Source organism: Cebidichthys violaceus, unplaced genomic scaffold (genome assembly GCF_023349555.1).
Source record: "Cebidichthys violaceus isolate CVI_PGR_0920_01 unplaced genomic scaffold, fCebVio1.0.p SCAF_25, whole genome shotgun sequence".
Classification (NCBI taxonomy): domain Eukaryota; kingdom Metazoa; phylum Chordata; class Actinopteri; order Perciformes; family Stichaeidae; genus Cebidichthys; species Cebidichthys violaceus.
In genome coordinates this window covers 6,772,470-6,796,889 of record NW_027176428.1, presented here as the reverse complement: position 1 = coordinate 6,796,889, position 24,420 = coordinate 6,772,470, and the positions used below count along the sequence as shown (strand labels likewise).

Here is a 24,420-nt window from a genome sequence, read left to right as displayed (position 1 = left end):
TTTCAAGGGGAAAACATGCCTGAACCCTTTCTTTCTTGTTGCCTGCAACCTAGCAGTAAAAGACTCGAGGTCCCTGAAATTGGCCAGTGGTCTCAATGGCTGATGGTTTACACAACATGATTACCTGTTAATTAGTCTGCTTTAGAGGAGTAAGTAGGCATATTTTTGAACTTTGAAAAGAGAGCCAGTCCAGCTGTTTTCACTACTTCCAGTCTGTATGCTGATAAACTAAGCTAATCTCCTGGCAGCTCTAGTTTCATATTTAGCAAATAGAAATTAAAGCGGTTTTGGTATTCTCATCCAACTCTCAGCAGGAAAGAAAATGAGCATAATTCTTTCTTTTTAAACTAAAAAGTTGCTAAAATGCAAGTTAAATGCATGAACATATTCCTTTCTTTTCTTTTTTCTTTTGATGCATGAACGTTTTCTGAAAACAGATCGCTCCTCTAAAGGGCTCATCTTTCTCAGCCCATGTGCTAAGTCAAACTATTGGCCTTCACTCTCTCCCCTTCTTTATCTCCTCCCATAATTTTTCTTCCAACATCTGTTGACCCATTTACAGTAAGTGTTTAAGAGGGAGGGCAGTGTGTGGAAAACGAACACAGTGAGACACAAAGAGAGAGAGAAAGAGAAAGTGAGAGAGTAGACATAGAAGACCGAGTGGAACACCTCATCCACAGGAAGTGGACAGAGCCCCACAAGGCTTCATTCTTAAGCGAGCTGGCAGCGGCCGGCGGTGGAAAAGGCATTGCTAATTTGAATTAAACAGGGTCTTTTATTCAACATTCCTCTACTGTGAGTGAGCCAGGTTAGCAGGCCCAAACTGCTTTCTCTTTGAGAAGTTTCTATTTGCTCTGTTTCTCAACACAGCTTGTTGTATGGTTCAGTGAAAGATCTACACAAGCTGGCTGGTACAGCTTCAACTATTCGGTTCTGTAGCTCAATTAGAGTGCCCAAGGAAGAGGAAAATCATCCTGGTGTTCCCATCATCGACCCATACAGGCTATCCCTGTGTTAGAGCCAGTGGGTGAAACCGAGGGTGGAGATTTAACTATTCTTTTCCTATGGAGAGCTTGAGATCGTTCCAAGGCTTCACTTCTCTGCTACAGACGTCATAAAGACGTAAGCAGATACCAGGACAGAATTCACTTCTTCCATAGGCCTGTCTGCTGCAACAAATTTATTTGAGGATATACAACCATGTACAACCAGACGCAAACAGCTTCAACATTCAATATCAACCTATTCAATAGGAACACCTGATGGGTACTTTTCTGCAGTCCACAAAATCACCATTAGAGCCAATCAAAGCCTTTCTTCTCTAAGCATCCATCAAAACAAGACAGCATAATGGATTTCAGACACCTTGCACGAGTGGAATATTTAAGCCGCTACACATAGAAGTAGATCACATGCACTTTTCCAGTGCTAGGGAGTGAGAGCAGAGGGGGTGTCGAAAGAGGGGGGGGACAAGAAAACTAAGGCCATTGTTTGGATCACACAAATCGGCTGTGACCCCCTACAAAGCAGGCTGAGCCACAGTGCTGTAAGCAGCGTCTCGTGCTAAGCCTGATCTGTACTGTAGCACGGTCACCTGGAGGGAGAGCCGGCAACATGGCAAGGGCCACGGGGCCACAGTGATGAAAGGGGAGCTGGCACTTTCTTATTATGTGCTGTTTTAGGATTAATATTAATATTATAGGACACACTTTCCTTGCTCGCCTAGGACCGTTTACACTTTTACGATTCTTGACTTTTTTCTTTCATAAGTAATGTTTTTTTCAGAAACTGTAGTCTTGATCTGTGTTTCTTCTCCAGTGGTAGAAAGGAGGTCCAGCTGACTGAGAAGGAGTCAGGGTCTGGGTCTGGATCAGGCTGTCCCCGTGCCCAAAGCTTGTCAGGCTGTGGGGATTTTCCATTCACTAGCTCATGCCTCCACTCCATATGCAAGTCAACACAATGCTTAGTCAACCAATAACAAACACACAACGAAATAACAAGACACTGCCAGTGCAAAAACATAAAAGGGACTCTATGTAGGCCAGAATGAGGCCAACTCCAGAGAGCAACAGGGTTACTATTTCAGCATAAACAATGGCAGAAATACACTTACATATCCTGCTACCAAGCAAGATGATTAAAAATAATAATTTTCACAGACATCAACCATCCATATATAGCTGAATAATTTAACATGTTGATCCATAACTATACCTCATGAATAAATAGTGTTGCACACCAGTTTACAGCCAGCACCTCTTAATGACATATACTAATACTGGGTTTCGCTGACCACTGATGTCCCCACAAACCGGCTGGCCCTCCCTGTGAACATGACATATTCTTAGACAGAGCACTCAAATCTTGACCAAGCAGCCCCAAGGCGCCCCTTGACCTCCATCCGCCGTCTGCCCTGCCAAAGAAACGAAATTCCAAACAACTAGGACACCAAAAAAAACAAGACGCAACAACACCAAAGCTCCATTGTGGCTTTTGGGCTACCATGGAAGTGTGTTATTTTGATTTTGCTACTCAACACAGTCTTGTGAAAAAGATCACAGGCAGCCAAAGAGCAGGCACAGCCACAGTTAGCCGCAGAGCACAGAGGGCAACATTTGTTTTTTGGTAACAACACTGTTTATTTCTGACAGCTAGCCCATAAACACTTCACTCTGCAGGTGGAAAACAACACATTAACCTGCCACTCCAACCACACCTGTGAGTGCCTTTACAACTACTACAGTGGGTTTATTTACAGCTACATGAATTCCCTTTGTCCAGGCATTCACACCTCAGTTTAACAATGTTTTTATACAAACTGACAGCATAAATGCTCTTTATTATAAGCATCTCTGGCGTTCACCCTGGTGGCAGACTGTGTGCCGTCTCTGCACTTGATGGTCTCTGGCTCTCTCTGCTCACCCCATTCCTTCCAAGATATCAACACCACATTTTCATTGCTTCCTGGGGGGGCTTCTGGGGTGGCTGGCAGGGCGACAAGCAAAGCAGGAAGGTCTAAATCCAGCTCTCGAAAGCACAACAAACTGAGCCTTCTCCAAACACAGCAGCGCTGCTGCCCCTAAGGGCACAGAAACCACTAAGCAAACAGTTCTATCAGCAAAGTGAATTACAATATTCATTCAGCACAACACAACCAGATAGCACAACCAAATAAATAGATTGAGCCTCTGTAGGTATTGGTTATGAAATAGGAAGTAAATACACCCAAAGGAAATCAAAGGGGGAATTTCAAGAAGTTATATCATCCATTGGTGCACACCTATTTCCTTAAGCTTGTGCATAAAAGGGCAGATGAAAGTTCAAATAACACACACAGACAAACTGTTTTTGTCCCTCTTTCTCCTATTTTCTCACACAAACACACACACAGATGAAAGAAGAAAAATAGATCTATTGCGGACTGAATAAGGTTCTTACGTAATGACTATTTCTCAGATTGAAAAGACTCATTATTTGATTCATTCGCCTCTTATTTCCTCACAGTGGGCCGAGGATTAACTTAAAACTATTAGTATTGTGCAAGTTTTTCTCGTAGTGAGGGGGCAATGTTGCTGCCCCAGAATGACTGTTTTGGCTTAGAGTTCTTACCCAGGAAGCAAGACAAGCTTTATTCATCAGAAATTAAGTGCCAAGCCACTCTTCCGACAGTCGTTTTCATTTGTTACGTAGGGCATTAAAAGACTAATTCAAAGGACAGACGACTAATTATAATGTAAAAAAAAAAACAGCTATGCAAATGACAGGAAAGGCCCAAGGGGGTCAGAAAGGAGGACTAGAGTAACCGTCGCTGTTCAAGCCAAGAAACCAGAGGAGACCAAAGTTAAACATCCACGGAAGAAGACAGGCTGTGTATTCAATAATGCAATCTCGCATTCGGGATGTAGTCATTTATAACCGCTACTTATAAGACACATGGTAGTTTGCCGTACAGACAGAGCAGCCGCAAGGCATAGCCAGGTGTTCAGCATCTGTGAGTCTATAGCTTCTAGTTACAGGGTGGGGGGGCTTCAATTATCATATTGTTATTGTTTATGTCCCTCATTCTACCACATCATAAACCCTGTTCTGAGCTATGCTCCCTGTCCCCCCTTACCCCCACCCCCACTAGGGTCCCTCTGTCCCGCTCCAATCCCTTCTGAGAGAGCCCCGCTGAGATTACATAATGGTCTTTTTAAAATTTAAACCCCTGACACGCTTTTCTTGGCTGAACACAGGCCGGCTCTCTTGTTCTGCTTCAAGGGGCCAGCTTTGCCCTCTCTAATGCCCCAGCCTCAAGTCCTCATCTAAAAATGGCCAACTGGTGGCTTGTGGATCACATCCACCTCACCGCACCCTTAAATAAAACATGTATATATCATTTCTGCAGTTTCTCTATATGTCTAGGGGGTGACCGTGGCTAAGTGGAGAGCAGGGCCGCCTTTCAATCAGAGGGTCAGTGGTTCGATCCCCTGCTCTGCTAGTCTCATGTCAATGTGTCCTTGAGCAAGATGCTTAACCCCAGAATTGCTCCCGTAGCTGCGTCTACAGTGTGTAGATAGATACTGAATTGTAAGTCGCTTTGGATAAAAGCGTCTGCTAAATGACTGTAATGTAATGTAATGTCTTTACCATTACTGTTGCACACACTCTGTCTGGAATAAATTGGGACCCTTATGAATCTTGTGCATGGGTTTGCACTGGCGGAAATACGTGCTCAAACAAAGGATATCTTTCCTATCCTTGTCAAATGAAGTCATAAGTTTTGAAATTTGAAATTGAGGGGGGAAACATCAATAATAAACTAAATTTAAACAATGGAAAAAAATGTGAACCGAGAGAGAATTATCCCCTTGCCTCTGCAGTTCCCCTCTGCTCTATGGAACGTTTTAACATCTTTTAGGTCTTTTAGGTTATCGTTTCATTTCAGTCTAACTGCTCTCATTAGCATTGTTTCCAGACACAACACATGGCTGTTTTTAAAAGGAAAACCTTTGATAAACCTACTGTACACTATCTGCAAAAAGACAGCGCACAACTAGCTAACTATGCTAGCTAACTAGTTAATAGTGGAGCATTCAGCAACTAAGCCAAATATCGTCATCAGAAGTTGATGGAGACCTAAACAGAGCTAAAAAGACAGTGAATATTAGTGTTACATTGACACCGACATCAAGTCAATGTTGCTCTGTGCAAGTAGGCAATTGTTCGATAACAAGGTAGCCATACCAACGCAATAATATGTCAGTTTACAGTATTTTATCTTTTTTTCCCAAATTTCACGTGAAATATTAATTAATCTACAGCACATCCTTGCATCAGCTCATATAACATCACAACACATAACCAACTGGGATGGTATTATATTTAGTGCAAAACAAACCATTTTATGGTGTTGCAGACACATTAGCTCATGAAGTGGGAGCTGATTTAAGAGTGGTGTACACTCTTCTGTTAGTGTGTGATGTATTGCTTCCATTTTTGAAGAACAAAGCGTGAAGCATCTTTTAACTTTTTTAGAAAGGTAAAATGTGTGTGAGAGAAATGAAGTGTATGTGTGTGTGTGTGTGTGTGTGTGTGTGTGTGTGTGTGTGTGTGTGTGTGTGTGTGTGTGTGTGTGTGTAGAAGGGAGCAGACTGTGTGCACATGCTCTCACACCTGCATCAGGATCTTTTAGGGACAAGGTGCTGCAAGGCAACACTTCTACAACAGCAAAGGCTGTTTTCCTCGTCATGTTGGTGGCTATCTGGACTGAATGGTGGCTTTTAGGAGACCGTAGCAGGATCAAACACACCACTTCTTCTATATCGGAACAGTAAACACTGACTTTGAGTCAACTGTTTGGTAAATGACACCACTGAACAAATATACAGCAAACAAATAGATCCCTGTTAGATCTCATTACAACTGCTGTGGCTCAAACTTCTGAGCAAGTGTACAAAATATAAAAACTTATTTTCAAGACAGTCTTTCATTAATTTTGATGGGAGTCAGTGAGACGCACATTACATCACGAATGATTGTGTTTTCCACTCTGAAAGTGGCTGTTACAAAAGTGCCTCATCTCCTAAAGAGCTAATTGCAGCCTAGGTGGGAACTGTCTGTAAAACTGCCCTTATTACAGGCCAGGGGCAGGGGACATCATTTCAGCGTTACACACTTCCTGTGTTTGCAGGGCACACTCACTACACGTGGGAATATTTCAGGACCCCAATAAAGTCTACAGCCTGAGGAGATGGCAGCTCTACCAGAGCCTCCACCCTACCCGAGGGCTCTCCAGACAAAAAATCTTCACATGTATCTCCCGTGTTTCAATTGTTCATTGATTAGGAATGGAGATGAAAGCGCTATATAAAAGGTCATATGCCCAAACAACCATTTTGTTTTTGTTTTACTCTTTCAGTATCCCTCTATGCCAGTCTGACCCAGCACCCCGGGGCACAAAGAACAGCATTGTGGGGGTTACACAGTGGGGCAAAGCAGCTGCACTGGACAGTGACTGACTTCACTGGCAATAGCCAACACACTAACAAAGCCCCATCCACATGAGTGAATAAATAAACCTCTCATGCATCTTTTCAACCAGAAGCATCTGCAAAAGCACCTTCACAAAGAGCACATTTACCACAACAATAAAACTAAAAATACTACTCAGTGTATGGGTGGTGTACATACAGTTTGGGATACATGCTCATAAAACATATGACAATATAGTATTTAAATCCATTTCCATTTTCAGTCCTTGTGACAACTTCTCCAGCTCAGAAAAGTAGATTCTCGTTTATTTTTCTATATACTGTATATATTTAATGAGTTACAAAAATGCTAATCAACCAGCCATTTTTAAGTGGGTTCATTCAGTGCTCCACAGCTTCAACACCCAACATCTGCTCTGCATCAAACATGGTATTTCTAAGCTTTGTCTTCCAAATAGCATTTTGTTTTAATTTTTGATCATTTGACAGTAGAGATCCTCAGGAAACATGGGCAAGAGAGACTAGACATGCTACAAAGGTCTGAATTGAATGATGGAGGGGTAAATGTTTAATTATGTTAAAAAAAACTGTTAAATAAGAGTAAATAGTGTGTTTGTTGGGGACTGTTTTGAATTGCAGGACGGTGTATGCGGGAATGCATCAAATAAACCGCCCATATTCCTCGTAATGAAGAAATATGTCACAACAACAAAGGTCTATGGGTACTTAGGCAAAACTTGTTAATAGGATCTACTATGTATTGACTGTTTTTGGTCTTTTCAAGAGGTTTCTTGGAGAAAAGAAAACTATACAGAATATCAACAGACTGTAATTTCAATCCAATAAAAAAGAAAGTCACAATTCCAATGAATAGCCCCTTGACAGACTATTTAAACATGTTTACAGATAAAAGTGTTTGTAATGCACTTTTACTTGCCACGTTCTTCAATAACAGTCTCACCCATTTTAATTTGAAGAAAAAAACACCTTGATTCCAGGAACGCTACAATTAGAATTGGCATTTTTGTCTCTCTGACTCATTCTTGGGTTTTCCACCGTGACACTGTGAAAAGTCAGGCCCCTCTACAGCATAGGTCCTTAACTGTTGTTTTTGAAGAAGTATTGGCATAAGCTGGAGGGAGCAGGAGACAGAATACGGAGTCACTGTTGTTTCTGTCCCAGATAGAGACATGGAAGGAGGCTGGCCCACAGACGAGAACGGGAAGAAAGAGCAGGTTGTGAAAAAACAGCAGGTTTCTCCATTGCTCTGGGCGAATCTCTAATGACTTCCAGACCTACGCTCATACAGTCTCTGCGTCTAGACTGCAGCTACAGCACCCTGGCCTCACACACTCTCTTCCAGCCAAACACCCCCCTAACACACACACAGACACACACACAGGACTGTCCCCCCTACCCACCCTAAGCCCTCTGAAAACTACAGGCATTTCAGTCGGAGAGGCTGACCAAAAAGACACTGCTGCTTTCATCCCCTCCCCAGGGATTCAGCCTCAAAGCATCTCCACTCTAATGAAGACTTTGAAATGACAGCTTTTTTGCCTTTTTTTCAGTCCTACTTTCAGTTTGTCTCATGACTGCATCCTCTGTGGCTCTGAATGCAAAAGGAAATCACATCTATCATAAAAGACAAACTTTGTAAATCCCCTAATTGGGCATGACAGGACTGTTTAAAGGCAGAATGACCTCTCTCACTCGCTGATAAAACACCCCATTGTTTTCTCCAGCCTGGCTGTGGTTAGCGAAATAAATCTAATAGGCCAACAAGCTCAGTCTGAAGACTGCATTTAGAACGTGTGTGGAGGGATCAAATGCTCCAGTGAAATATCAGCATACCTAAAAAATGTCTTTCAAAAGCCAGAACAGCAGGTTTTTGATCTATTTCTGGGGCTGTTTTACATAAGGACTGCACCTGTTGAATAGTATTCAAGTCAAATTAATCTACATAATTCCCACATCGCCAAAGAGCATCTTCACAGAGATGTTGAAGATGTTACATCAACCAACTATAAGTTTGTATTTTTTTAGATGAATAAAACGAAAGGTTCAGCTAATATTTGATTTTCCTGTATTCATATCAGAGAAGATAAGCAGTGAGAGCTTTTATCCCACATACTTACACACAATTCATAGACTAGAATGAGAAAACAAATCTACCAAATTAAAAAAAAAGAAGTGTCCAAAACCCACGTGACTAGGAATGCTTATAATACATTTATAGATCTGCATACAGTAAGCTGAAAAGCATTTCCTCTCAAGGCTGCAATTATCTTCCCTGAATGGTTTAAATGTCAGCCAAAGTTCACTCCGCTGTGAAAGTCATATGCAGCAGGATTACACAGACAAGAAGATAACCTAAAGTGTCAATACAATATATATAGATATACACACACACACACACACACACACACACACACACACACACACACACACACACACAATATAGTGTACTGTCTTTATAAGACTTACAAACATCAGGCTCCTCGTCAGAGCCATCTGGGCAGTCCTTCTCCCGGTCACAGCGCCAGCCCTTAGAGATGCAAGTCACCCCGTCTTTACACACAAACTGCTTTGGGCTGCAGGTCTTTGGAGCTGAAAAGAGACAAAGAAAAAAGTGAATTAATTAAAAGATTTCTGGAAAAAAAACAGCTGTGTCGATGATTCTATTCTGTTCCTGAGGTCTCATTAGCAACCAGGGTCTGCTGGATTCAGAGTCAATAGTAGCCCTCACTGGCCCTAATTAGGTACTGGAAAGTAGTTACTTGTTGGAGGGGTTAGAAAACGGATACACCAAAACCCAAACACACACATTCATGAAGGCTTTGCATAAACTTGCTGCACCTAAATATCCAGGTCAGCGTTCCCAGGCCACTAACAGTGATGCAACATGTCTGGAGGATATAAAAGAACATCTTGTTCTGTGAATTGCCCCCCTATCATCCATTTCCCCTTCACTCTCTAACCTTTCAAAGAGGGGGAAAAACTGCTCCCCACAGCCAAATGGGGGAGCGTATTCAAACCCAAGTCCTCTTAGAATAACACTTAAACACTCTGACAACACACACGAACAAGCGACAAAGCTGAGTCACCCGAGGGAATTCAGGGGAAGCTCTGAGTGGAGGTTGATACAGAAACTTACTGCTGATACGATATGATATGTGGTCATATGTCACAGTAACGTAGAGTTAACAGTATTGAAAAGAAATAATTACATTACAGTCTATTATCACTTTTATTCATGAGGATACACAGGATCTTGTCATATTGTGGGTGTATAGCAACAGATGGGGACACTACTAAGTATTTTCCCTTAAGTGCTACTTTTATAAAACATTCTTCCAAAACTATTAATTCATTAAAACAAAACTCACATTTCACCGGCTGACATTTAAAAGAGAGCAACGGGCGATCCCAAACTACACTGTAATTAGAATTCACTGGATATTTCAGTGTTTAAATATTCATCACCAGGCTGTGATTGAACTGATTTTCGTATCATCTGAGCTCTTGTTTCTCTCTTTGCCTCTCTAAACATATTTTTCTATGCACTCCCCTTTCGTTTATTTCTGTCATCACGTTGACTATCAGTTGTGGTGGCGTCGACATCTCCCCTGTACAGATACTTTCTCAGCTACTCGGGTCAGATTATAAAGCACAGATTGGAGACGGTGATGTTATTGTAACTCTCTTGATTATTTAGGCATATAGCATGATGAATAGGACAGGGGGAAAGCAAGGCATTGATAGGGGTGGATGATGGGATCAAGCAGGATAAACAGGATGACTGTATTTACATTTAATGCTAGCCTCCGACTCCAGCGGCGAAGGTAATCTTGAAATGGAGCTCAACCCAAATACCATGAATTCAACCTGACATATTGCTGCACACATTCACACACACTCCCCACTTATCCTCCTCTGAGTACCGCTGTGATCGGTGTGTGTGTGTGTGTGTGTGTGTGGGAGAGAGTGAGAGAGAGAGAGAGAGAGAGAGAGAGAGTGGGTGGGCGTGTTTTGTGCATGTGTGTGTGTGTATGTGTGTGTCTAGAGGGGCACCACAAGGACTTGAATTATTCATGAAATGCAACCAGGCTTGTGTTAAAGTGTTTCCTCTTTGTTCCTCATCCTTCTTCTTCGGTGCGTGTTTATTTGTTTGTTTATTTTGAGGTGTCACCACTAGCCACAGCAGGCAGCTTTTTGCAGTGCATCTGTCTATTGTTTATCAAGACATGCTTTAACTCGACATGCTGTTAACTTTGTTCCAATAATGGATGCTGCTGACAGAAACAGAGAAGGGGCCATAGAAAGTAGGTCAGGAGGTTAGCTAGCTGAGGGTGAAGGAAGGCAACGACAAGAGTTACCTCTGGCTCAGCTAGCTGTGAGGGTTAGAGAGAGGCAAAGGGAGCGCAGACAAAGGCGATGTTCAGAGTCAGCCTAAGGCCATCCTATCACAACACGACTTCTAATAATATACAGTAGGCATAGTTGCATTTATGTTGAATATTGTTTTATATAATTTAGGCAGAAGTAATAAAAATCTCTTTTGGGCCATTTGTCTTGGCGCTGAGTTTCCAGACAGCACAAAGCACACTGGTGGTCGAGGTGGCAAACAGTTGCATCTCGCTTACTGCTTTTCTTAATATTCTGTTAAAAGATTTAATAATCAACTTTATGATGTGACATGTGACTGACTGGAAACACACCGATAGATAGTGAAAATGTATTTATGCTGGAAAACAAGGCTCAACTGCCTTTAATGACTTTAATATTGTCTGTAACACAGGTTCAAGGGGGAAATGGCAGATTATGAAAAAATATGAATGATTAAAGTTGTTTATGGTTTCCTTTTTAAATCAGACCTACAGTGAACATTTATCCAGATATTCTAAACAGATGGTCATAAATAAAACAATAAAAGAAATTGGAAGTTACGAGTACATATATACTCGCACACCAACAGTGACTACTGAAAAATGTCAGGTTAACCTCGTATAGCAGCACTACTAGCAGAACTAGTTTTGGGTCAAACGTCTTCAGCAGATCCATACCTTATGTTATAGCTTTGGGTTGGTGGACTTTTGTATTATGATGAATTGGCATTCTTGAAACTTTCATGCCTATAAAGCCCCTTTGAATTTAGCAAACAGAATTACTGTATTTGCATGTCAAGCAGTACACCAACAATAAATCTCTGGTAACAGATGTTGACAAACATTTTAATGCCACTTTAAAGTCAATCTGTGCTTGACTCAATCAGGATTTATCTGGTTAACAATATCTAAATAAGGCTTTAGTTTTTGTGAACTGTGTGCATACTACGTCAGATTTCAACAGGTTTGTCTTTTGTTATCAAAAGGAAATGATGCAGGGAGGAAGAGGATGCAGAAGAAAAAAAAGATGATAAACAGATGGATATCACACAGGATGACATAAGAGAACAAGCTGGGTGAACAGCTAATGAGAGCAAATGGAGAGGCGGGGGGGGGGGGGGGGTCTAAAAGTCAAAGGGGGGCAGGGCTCTCACAGCTGGAGGCAGGCCTGAAGATCTGAGAACAGACTGCGCTGGGCTGGGATCCTGAGATGGGATGGAGGAATGTCACACATGCTATCAATGAACTGCCTGTGTGTTTACCAAAGTGGTGGCTGAGTGAAAATGCTTTGGGTCATCGCCATTTGGGCCGGATTACAAATCCACTGCCCTCTGCCCCTGCCGCTGTCTGATGGTCCTCAAAGATGAGCTCAGTCTGGTTGGGAGGAAGAGTCCTCTTTTAAGGCAAACACAAGCCTTGCCCCCCAGCCACAGTCCCATTTCCTCTGACACCCACAGCAGTGCTATAAATAAGTTGGAGGCCTGCCCTCTGAGATCAACCAGGGCACTACAAAGCTCCAGCAGACACTGAGACTAGCGCCTCATCACGCACCACTCAACAGTGGTTGGGGTGAAGGTGGACTTAAAGTGCTGTCAACAGTGATGCTGAAAGGGAGCTTGAGCAGTATGGAATCCCTTCTTCAAAGCCGGCCGCATAAGGTATTGCACCTTTAACTGGATGGCCACTATTCAAGTGCCTTTGAGCAAAACAATATGCACCAGCTCCATGGCTGCTGTTCCGTACCTTTTCCGGTGCTCACAGTAGAGGAAGACCACAAACCAGAATGTCCGGGATCAGTTAAGTATCTGCGAACATGCAAACCCTGTTCATCAATCTGTCCCAGTATGACAAGATAAAGAATCTGCAGCCATTCTAGCAGATCTGTGAGACTGAAAATACAACGGTGCTTTGAGCTTAGTGCTAACATCATGTTGAGCATCTAAGTTAAGCGTATTAGCATGCTAACATTTGCTCATTAGGACTAAACACAAAGTAAAGCAGTAGGAACAATAGGAACCTGAAGATGGAGCTAGATGAAAAGTCAACTACAATCCAATTAGTGGTTCCTGTTTCCTGGTTCCAGTTATGTTCCTGAGGGGAACATGAATGTCTGTACAACATTTCATGGCAATCCATTCAATAGTTGACGAGACATTTCACTTAAAGCCACAAAGCTCACTTTCATGGTGCGCTAGAGGATGCATCCACTGGAAACAATGAATGTATGTACCAAATCCATCCAATAGTCAAGATATTTCCACCAAAGTGGTGGATGAACTGACTAACAGACATTGCCATCCATAGAGTCATGCTGCTAGCACGGCTGAAAAGGCTAATCTAATACTCTTTTGCAGAATGCTGTGCAATGGATGATTGTCTTTAGTTTAGATTATCTTCAGTTAAGATCTGTTACTAAAGCCTCATTTCATAACTCTGGAATCTACAGTACCTAGCTCAGGGTTTCCCCAGTGCTTTTGTGAACCAAAGTCATTCACACGCACACCTTGTATATGTCAGTCTAACTGTGAGAGACTGAGAGGTGGATAAATACAACGCAGGCATGGAATTTTAATTGCGCACACATAAAGTTAATGCTTTTACATGACAGCAGCTGCTTTCCTTTATACACACAGGAAAATCCTCCTTAGAATACATCCGCTCAGATGTGAGGAGGTTATCCTTTGTAACTGGCACTGATTCATCCAAAACTATTGAGAATAATAAAGATGGCAGGCCAAACAAAAGCACCAGGTGGGTGTGTTGGGTAAAGTAAATGCATCGTGAAGTTTTTCAAGACGCTTTCAGGGACTGTTGCAATGTCTGCCTGGGGAAAAAAACGTGTCGTTTAGACTACTGAAGATAGCTTGTACTCGCAATAATAAAACACTTTTACTCAAGCGGAGAAGATGATTCCACTCTTCCAAATATTCTTCACCGTGAGACATGATAAAGCTTCATTATCTTTTCAAATATTTAGGAAAAGAAGGTTTATATAAGGGCGGGATAAACAACCTGAATTGTGTGTAATCAATCTCGACATTGAGGCCCACTTGGCCAGATCTTTGTATGCACTTCATCTGTTCAGAGGACCACAGACTGGAATACCACTGCAACACAGCCAGTTTAACATCGACTCAAAGCTAAATTTCTTCACAGAATGCAAAAGAATTAAACATCAGAAAAGCTGCAGGTTTAAATTAATAATAAACAATTCAGACCAGTCCATGAAGAATATCAAGTGAGAAAAGTTTTTAATATTATGTGTTCCGCAGCACTACAGCCCTGATGAACTCTTTTTTTAGATTTAAACCAAAAAAACAACACTTTGGGCCAGTAATCAGACAGCAAGCTCCTTTTGGGCTGACCTGAGGGGGTCCTGCTAAGGTCAGGAAACAAGTGAAGTGTCTATATTGGCGTATTTGGCTGTGGCCTGCCACCTCGTCATCCTCCTCCACAGCCCAGGCAAGAGCGCGTCAAAATTGTGTAATGCAGGAGAGTGAGAAGAAAGATGAGGGAGGGAAAAAAAAGTTTTCCAAATTGACATTTTAAAAACAGAGAAAAAGGGGCCCCAGCTGTGCCTCTTAAATAAACCTTTCCGGCCGAGTTTGGAGGAGTTGAGGCAGTCGGGCCGTGAACAAATTAAACAAAACTTCAGACAGAATTTCGACATGATTACCACAGTGAATGGACGACAAGGCGTATTCGTATTTACATAGCAGTCACCATTATTATAGCAACAACAGTTAAAGTTTGGGGATGTTTCTGTCTGCGTGCATAGCCGCTCGACTGCTCACCCTCTGGATGACTGTATAATTCAATCATGTTTTTATGAGATATATTTGTGTATTTCTATTTCTGTATTTCTATTTCTGTATGTCTGTGTGTTTGCAAGTCTATGTAAGTGTGTGTTGTACCTGCACTTAGACCTGGGGAGAATTAACTTCAGGAATGTGCTCATGTCTGGTGAAAGTTGCCAAGTAAAATGCGGCTCCGTCATGCAGGATAACACAGTCCTGCCTGCAACTGTTTGGATCTTGACGGTCAGATCTGAGCACAAACACAGTCAATCTACACGAGTCTCCGTGGCAGTGAGAGGCAGAACCTATTAAGCCAAGCAGAGTAATCAAATGTGAATTTAATGAAGAGCTATTTGGATGTCTGGCTGAGATTTCACCAAGTCTCGGGCCCAGAGTAGTAATCAACCACGACTGCTATTTGTACTAGAGGGAGTGTGGTGGCTCTGAGGGAGGGGGCTACGACCTCTTTCACTTCCACATAAGGATTTACCAAATTCAGCAGGAGAGTTGGGGACGAAGCAGATAACTACAAGGTGTGATCCGCCATTATCAAGTTAGTCAGTTTAGACAAATCCCTTTGCCCCACCGCTGCCAGAGCACCCAGCTGAACATATAGCTGCACAGGGGGAAAAATGACAATTAAGCCTACTTAGTATGCTGCCGAGGGGAACATATTAAAGAAGATTATGTGAAATTCTTTGGTGCCTTTTCATAAGACCGGTACAAGTTTCAAGTGTGACGCAGGAGCTGGTTGGAACGAGAAGTGATTCTCTGGAACGTTCTCTCACATTCCCTACGCATGTGCTAAAGTAACCTGAGCACTGCTAAAGATGCAGCTAACGAGACGGGGTCCTCAACAGGATTTTGTGATGATGAAACAAGATATTCAACAAGTAACACAGTAAACACTAATCACTGATCTTGTACATAATGTTGTACAGACTTTACAGTTGAGCCTTACGTTTCCTGCCGTTACACATTTTTGGAGTGCTACTTTTCAAATAAGCTGACATGACAGTTAGAACACTTTCAGCCAAAGAGTTTTTTTGAACGTTTCACTTCCTGGCAGAGTGAAAGATCAGAAGATCGATAGCACTCTCATCCGCAACAAGTTAGCTTAGCTTAGCATAAATAAAGACTGGAAACAGGAAGAAACAGCTAGCATGGCTCTGGCCAAACACAATCTGCCTACCAGCACCTCTAAAGCTCACTAATTGACAAATATAAATCCTGTTTGCTAAATCTGATACAGATACAGATAAATACAGATTTCGTCGTTTTCAGATGGGCTATGTACTGGTAATTTTCTTTGCCAGTTGGTTGCAATAAAACTTTAAAATGTTTGGCAAGTATTCACCACAAACAATCTTTTTTGCTCAGGCGAAAGGCAGAAATAATGATTGTCCATGTGAGGAGATTTCAGCCACTAAATGAAGGGTGAATGCCTGCTTGAGGGATTAGTGTTACAATTAGGCTTAGGTTAAGGTTATGGTTGGGAACTTTGTGTTTAGGATTAGAAGTTTGGGAATAAATCTAAAACACGGTTGCAAGTGACCATGATGCTGAGTGTGTGTGTCATTAAAAATGCATTGTTTGCATGTGTAACGTATCTGAAAATGTCAAAAGTTGGAACTCCTAATGAAGATGTTAAGTTTTCATCCTACAATGAATACATTCATACGCAATCTACAATAGGTGAGAGTCTGCTCTGACACACTTTTGTCCCAGAAAAGCCTGTAGCAATGGCTTAAATGGATGTGAATGAATGTATTTGTTGCGTGGGCTGATGCTGAAAATAGACTGTATTTTATCTGGTGGAGGAACCAAGATTGGAAACGTCAAACAAAAAAAGAGGATTTCTATCTGGAGCTGGGATGGAAACTCAACAATATTTGCGACAGGAAAGTAATATTAAGCTTGGGATTTTTCATGTACAATAATTATTTGAATAGACAGGTTCAATCTAATGCAGCAACAATAAGCAATATATATCCTCCATTATGTATTTCCCAAAACAAACAGCCCTTTCAGACACAGTGGAGCGAGTTAAGCCCATGTATGCTGTTGGTGTGAACGGCTCAACGTAAATCATGCAACTTGACCCTGACACAGCCTGGCCTCAGCGTTAAAGCATGAACACGGGTTTCTGATTCTTTAATATGAATAGTTACTTTAGGTATATTATATACAGTCAAAAATAACAGAAATACAATTAAGTTGAACAATTGTTGATGTCCACACTTTAAGTGTGATAAACCTGACAAAAGCAGAATTACACAATGTCAGAGTTTTAGCAGTTACACAATGTCAGAGTTTTAGCAGTTAAGCTAACTGAAGCCTTGTGTGGCTATGGCGGTGCCAGGTTTTAAAAAGGACTATTGGGTTGTTATGAATGGTCAAACGTAGGCTGAAAGAGGGTTAAGACAGAGCCCAAGACATCACTATCTTAGATCACATTCACACCTGAAGAGCATGTGAAGGAGTGATGCTTAGTGATAACAGCTTCATCACTAATGAAGTTTTGTATGACACATGATACAACTTTCTCTTTGCCTCTTTCTTTTACACAGACTCTTACTCATGCAGACTCATCAAAGGAGTATTAAATAACTCATTCCCAGACTGATAGCGGCTGATATACTGTTTAACACCATAAAAGGAAATGTGAGCTACGGTTATAAAGTCAAAGTGATGGCTTTCTTCGTACTTAGATTTACAATAAGTTTCACCAAAGCAGCTACAGGACAAAATATTCTTCCTCAGTGTTTTGGACTTCAAATTTAAAAGCAATCAGGTGATTACATTTAAGCAGCCTATATCAATGATAATTTTGCTTAACTGTGATCATGGACGGAAATGGAACATAGGAAAAGATAGACTGAAGTATGTTGAATAAACCTGCTTGGCCCACTGACTCCAGCCAAACTTTAAATTAGCAAAGAGTGGGATTGTAAAGTCGCTGAAATGATGAACCAATTTTGAAGTCAGCGGTAGCTAACAAGTCCAGCCATCCCACCTAACGCTAGCTCGCTGATCGAGCAGGAATCGCCTGTGGAGATGAAATGTTCGCAAGGGAGCCGAATCAAAGAGTCGACTCTTTTAAGTGTAATGTGGCAATTCATATTTTGCATTGTCCTGATGATTGTAATATTTGGATTGGATTGAAACATTATTCCAAGAGTTAAGGTGGTGTGGAAATACACATAATTTGTCTTAAATTACTATTGTTTTTTAGACAACCCCCCAAAATGTCCAAGTTTGCTCCCCATTTTGAAACATAACCAGGTGCCCGTGCAGGCAACGGTTTGCTAACGGGTTTGACACATTAAGGTGACAATCTGTCGGTGTAGTATTCACAGCTGGTTTCTGCCGACCCAAGTGACAAAAACACATCGGTTATTGCAGGTTAAAAGCTGAAAATTAGTGTGTGCGTGTCAACTGGTTGTTGTTGGTAAACAAGAAAAAAATGTCATCAGCTCGCTAGAAAGCACAAACCTGAATAAGATAAATAAATATATTTTTATACTTATTAATAAAGCTAGACAACATTTGCACAGTCAAACAAAAAGTCGTGGCCCAATTTTTTTTTTTAACAAAACATTTTTGAACAGCTGAGTATGGAAAGCTATCATTAGTGTTTCCCCACACTGTGCCACAAAGACAGATATTATAACTCTGAATTTAAAAAATGTGGTGCAACCAGATGATGCAGGGGTGAACCCGGCCCCACAGGGATTGGTGTTCAATCCCGGACTTGGCCATGTGCCCTGTCAAATACAATTATGAGTGTTTGCAAGTGGGAAGTTGCAAAACCTGCACATAAACGTTAATCTCTCCTTTTCTATTCTCATTAGAAGTATTCTGCAATACTCTTTTTTTTTTAAGGCAGTTATTTCTAGTCTCCACAATGGAGAAAGAAAAATGGCATCTCTTCCTTGTGTTAAATATGTAATGTTAAACCTAAAGTCATCATGCAGGATGGATTTCTGTCGTTTTGTCCCAAGAGAGAGAATAACCACTGAGTAAGACAGATTTTCCAACAAATACAGCCTCCACCTCAGCATTTGGTCTTAGCTAAATCAAAGCCTTCTGACAGGTAGGGCTTAGCATTTCTCTGAGCCTGCGTGAGTGATTTTTTTCCCCTGTCCTTGCCTTCATGTATTGATAGCTGCAATGTCTGAAGTTGCTGGATAATGTATAGTGCATACACAAGTGTGTGTTCATGAGGTTTATGCTCATGTTCTTTCAGAGGGCCTCCTTAGACCATGTTCTATCTCCAATCCTAAATTAGCTCCATCTATTCTAGATAGTGTATCTCAGTCAGTGGCTCACTACTCTAAAGTGGGTTATAGGGCTGTTCTGACGAAGCCTGGCAACATGTACCCAGAGCACTTTAGCTATAATACATGTCAGCTTTTAAAGACTTTAGCAGTGTTTTTTGGCAATTATGAAAAAGGTCTCTTTTTTATGAATACAATTTCTGATATGAGATGAACAGTGCATTTTGAAAAATGTTTTTTTTTTTTTTTTTTTAAAGTGTCAGCAGTAAGATGCTCTCAGTTCATTCTCTTTCTTGTTCAGCATTAGCTGAGAAGATCTATACCTATACATCTATAAAAGAAGCATATCTCTCCGTTCAGTGTGAAGCTGGATCCAGGAGACCGTTATCTTAGCTTAGCATAAAGCATCTCTTAGGTTCACTGATTAACATGTTATATCATTGCTTAATCTGTACAAAAACCAAAGTGTCAAACAAAAATGTGTGGATTTACTCTGTTATGTGTGGGACTATTCTTAGGCTGTGAGCAGTGACTCCCTGTATTCTCCTCTGATTGCTTTAGAGTTGCTGGAAGGTGGATTTTGATAACGTCAGGCTGTTTCTGGTCTTTATGCAAAGATTAGTTTTTTTTGGCAGGCTATATATGTGAATAAAAAAATAGTACTTTCTTTCATTAAATAAAAAAAAGGAATAAGAGGAGCACAAGATTTCACATCTGGTGGGACGCAGTTGTATTGTCATTTGTGTGCCAGTTGGAAATCTATGGCTACAGACAATTTAATTATTACTATTCAGCCACATAAACCATCGGTGTAATAATGTGACTGAACTTTACTTAGCCTCCGAGTTGTTTTTCCCCAGGAAAAGCTGCTGACCAAAATACTGGATTTTATATCTGCTCAGTTATGCAGTGGTTTTCAGTGTGTCATATAAGACATTGAGGCAGCAACCAACACTCCTTCAGTTATGCGCTGATGTAAACCATGAATTTATAGCAGTGTTAAATAAACTCCTCCTCTGTTATTTGCATTAACTGCTTTTAACTAAGGTCAACAGTGACAAGGACCTAACAAATGTACTCTGTTTTCCATATTGCCCTCAGTTGTCAGTAAACAATAAAGTGGTAACCTGTCGGCCATGTGGATGTCACTGTGATAGCAGTATTACCCCAATAACAGCCAAATGCTGGGCCAGTGCTAAGGCCTCCACCAAATGTTACTGCAGAGACGTCCACAGGGGGAAAGTGCCAGCAGAAGCACTACATGGCAAGTTAATTAAGAAAAAAGGAGCCTGTGCTACTTAATGAATAAGATTAACATTTAAGGCAGGGAAATTAAGGAAACATGAGGAGCCAGGCATTCCACATAGAGATGGCTCACTTAAAAAAAAACATTTAAATGAATGTCTGAATGAGAAAAATATAAATTTTCTGCGGAAACGCCACTTAAAGCCTTGAAGGACAGCACTGTCCATTTCTGAGGACGAGTGATCTTGTTTTGCAGTGACGTTACAGTACTTTCATGAAAAGAAACGATGCAAATTCTTTCATTAGTGCCTTTTCCACCAGGGCCCCCAATTAGCAGCGCCTTCTGAACAATTTGAGACTGTTCGTGGAGGTCTCCTCTGGCAAACAAAGAGCAGTTTAGACCCAATTAAACTCAGGGTTTGTTGGTGGCCCAGGGTCTTTGCTCTGGCTCCAGTACAGAGACAGAGAGAGAAAATCTTTAGAGGTCTAGAAAATGGAAAAAGGCGAGTTCCAGGCAAGTCTGAAAAAAAACTTTACTAGCAACATATGTGGTTCAAAGGGCCTTAAAGGGGCAATCAAAGAAGGTTTAAAAAAAGTAATTTAGCTGTGTTTGAAGGGGAGTAACATGCAGTCTAATTTCCTACACAACAAGTGACATATTGGCTGAGGTCTGGTGAGTTTGGCTTCAAAATGTGGACGTTACAATTACAGGCAAGCACCCAGTAAAATCCAAGTAATTGAGTAAGTTTTGCATTCAGTCTAACTGATTAATCCAAATTTCAGTATGTTTCCTCAAGATGCTCTGACAAGCACAGCAGCCTCTGCATCCCACTAGGTTTTCAAGTGAAGCTAAGGTTTGGTGATGTCCTCTGGTAAACTGCACAAGGCTGACTCATCAAATCAAGGCATTAAAGACTAAAGGGAGGAAAATTTCACTGAAACAATAACAGTATGTCAAGGCACAAACTGTTTGCTTTAAAGCAGTTGCTGTAGACTTAAGAAGAGGGAGAAACTACAGGTGATTGCAGGCTATCCGAGTCTATCTTCAAGGTGGTAATTTATATGGATTTTGCTCCCTAAGAACCTCACAGCACTGGATTGCCAAGTGCAATGAGATGACTTCAAAGGCAGAGGGAAGCCTTTACGGCTCGACCATGAATCTCACAAAATGCAGCTTGTGGTTTAGTCAGTCATGCATGTTAGAGTCCTACTGAATCTAATGAAATGTCAAATTTAGAACCCTGATTATCTTTACAGCAGCTAGTGCTCCTTATTGGAGGCATTTTTCTTGGAATAAAAGTCGTCTAAAAATATTCTTAGCATTCATTCACAGGTTAGACATTCCCAAGATGAATGAGAAGCAATATATCGCTGCAAAAATAATAAACCCACATTCCCTTTTCACCTGCAAAGAATTTAACAAATCTGTCTGCACCAACTGCCCTTTGATAACGCCCTTTTCCTTTCTTACCAAACAGAGGAGCGCGTGAGTGGGACTGTGAGGCTTAATAGTTTCCAGAAGTGGCTCCAGTCTGTGGTGGTATGTGTTCACGGGGTCGTAGGGGGGAGCTGTTTTGAAAGGTTCACTATCTGACTGCAGATCACAGTATGACTGTCGGCGTTGGGGGGGTTCTAAGCAGCCCAGGTGATAAACGGAACAATCACACTTGACACACAACAATGACGCAGTGCTGGCACCACTAAACATCTGAGCTTATAGAGAAAACTTACTTGCATAAAATCCCCATAGATGGGTGTATTGTTCAAATTAAGCAGCAGTCAGTCACACTTTCCAACAAGAGATCAAAACCACAGAGCCCCTTTTGACTTCCCCAGATATATATAGACGTAAACATCACAGTGTTGTTTTGTTGAGGAATAGCACGACTGCTGTTATCCCATCAGCACACCGCTCAGTGAGATCTGTTGAACGTGAACTGACTTAAAAACACAGACACATTATGTATACTACAGCTCAGAAAGCTGACATTTATAAAAGACATGACACCGATCATGTATTTGCTTCTGTGGCACTGGAGCAATTAAAAGTAACGCGTCTGGTTGCTGCTGCTTTAAAAAAAAATATGAATGCATCGATCTGTAAACAAGTGCTTTAAGCAGGTACTGGGGCCTATGCTACGATTCTCATCACTGAATGTCAGCGTGAATATGTGAGAGCGCTCGTATACAGCGGAGGGGCAGGAGGAAATGTGCGTTCGCAGCTGTGACATTGCAATATTCACATGTGGCACTTGGAGACAGAAACAAAAGACCGCTTTAATTGTCTCGCCTCGGTTTCAAACGCTCCACGTTGCTTCACTCAGCCGAGCAGTGGTTCCTTCAGGGCACAGTACTCGTCTCGCATGCACAAAAAACACAATACATCCTGTGATAATCGGCATGCACACACTTACAGGCTATAGTTTTTTTTCTGAAGTATTTTACACAATATTCTGGTTATCTTTAAGTCTGCCCTGCTTACCATCAATAGCCCGCGTCGGAGCGAATACTTCCAAACTGTGCAACAATCCCAAGAAGAGCAATCCTGTTGCCAACACGTTGGCCGCGGTGCGCAACATTGTAGCCTATCTTAAAAGAATATTAGTCATCAATCGCCTCTTGGTCCTGTCAAGCTGGAGGTTGCAGACAGGCGACGACGTGTAACCGTGCCCAGGCGGGGATGCTCTTCACTGGAAACCCGCTTTCTGGTTGCGCAATGAAGCTGACAGAGATGCTGCTGTCTGCCCACTCAGAGATTTTTTTTTTTTTTTTTTTGCAGACTGTCAAGGCAAAAAAAAGCCGAGGCTTCTCCCAGCCCGGGGTTGCTTAGGGGCTCCTCGGATGCATGGACAGCCCTGCCACAAAGGCTAGCAGGCTGAACTGAGCATCAAGCTAGCCTGGCTTGCAGTCGAGATGAAGGAGAGCTGGCGCCTCTAATCATGCAGTTGTCCGTCTTTTGTTCTCCCTGCCAAAGTGAAAGAAGCCACAGGAGAAAACAAAGTAGTGGATCAAACGTTGCTCTCCTCCCCACCACCTCTGCTGCTGCTGCTGCTGCTGGCCGCAGATTGAGGCTGAAGCCGGAGCTCAGTCAGTCAGCGGTCTGAGTGACGTCGCAACAGCGGTAGCTCGACTGGCCCTCCCCTCTCTCCAGCACCCCACTCCCCCATCCACCCCCATCAAACCACACACTCTCCTGTAATCTTACTGCAACAATGCTTCGGATTCTGTCTCAGCCCCAGGCTTAATTATTAAGTGCGTATTCAATGATTCCTCTTTGTATTTATTGTTCTTTCTCTTTCATTAAACTTGCAAGTAGTTTGCAACTGTGTTTGTTCTGCTAATGTTGATCATGATTACATTTAAGCCTACTACTATTACTACTAAAACAACAATAATAATAATAATTATTATTATTATTATAATAATAATTATAATGACAATAATAATACATGATGTTTGCTTCTCCCCTCTGGAGCTTTGCTAAATGTTATAGAGCATCTAAAATCAGTATTCATATAGACACTAGAAGGAGGGGGACAATTAAAGTATTGACATTTTTTTTTTTAAACAAGTAGCCTAATTAAATTAGCTATTCATCAGATTTGTCAATCCAAAATTAATCAAATTACATTTAACAGTTGATGTATGAATAGTAAAATAAATCCAAACATACAAAACATACATACAGAAGAATTAAAAGGACATTAATTGATACAGTGAAATATTTTAATCGAGACCAATCAAGAAGACTTGATCTCCAGGGTAGAAATTCACAAAGTCAATTTCAGTACACATCTAAAAAAACAGGACAACCATTTATTCAAAAATAATTGAACAACACCGTTTAACAATGAAAGTGAAAGATGCATACTTCATTCAATATGCATTTACCACCTTGGATCCCCATTTACGTTTCCTTTTGGTCATAATATTGTAGGTAGTGGTGGATCCATTAAGCTTGAATGACTTATTAATTCTTTAAAGGCCACTATAATGTGAAGCAGCAATCTGGCTCGCATTTCAGGGACTGTCTTCTTCCAAGGATGCAGCCTTCATGTGGGCCTCAGAGGACATTATTCTCAGAAAAGCCTCGCCCTAAATGAGGTAAGCGTCCACAGAGGATTCCAGAAGGCATCTTCACAAAATCCTGCCTTCAGTCTCAAGAGGTTCAAAACCAGTGACCACCATGCAAAAAGAATTTTGGATATTGATTACTATAACTATGAATGTCTTTCAA

The 24,420-nt window shown here is 41.4% G+C and overlaps 1 protein-coding gene across 2 annotated transcripts in view; it reads right to left on the bottom strand.

Annotated features, from left to right (window-relative positions):
* LOC137879366 (low-density lipoprotein receptor-related protein 1-like) overlaps window positions 1-23,267 on the bottom strand; it is an 88,278-nt gene extending 65,011 nt beyond the window's left edge. For both annotated transcript variants that reach the window (XM_068720010.1, XM_068720012.1), the window contains exons 1-2: window positions 22,666-23,267; window positions 8,961-9,083 (exon numbers count right to left, since the gene is read on the bottom strand). In XM_068720010.1, the coding sequence (XP_068576111.1) occupies window positions 8,961-9,083; window positions 22,666-22,762 (220 nt within the window). In that variant the 5' untranslated portion in view covers window positions 22,763-23,267. The remainder of the gene's footprint in view (window positions 1-8,960; window positions 9,084-22,665) is intronic.
* Between the last annotated feature and the right edge of the window lie 1,153 nt (window positions 23,268-24,420).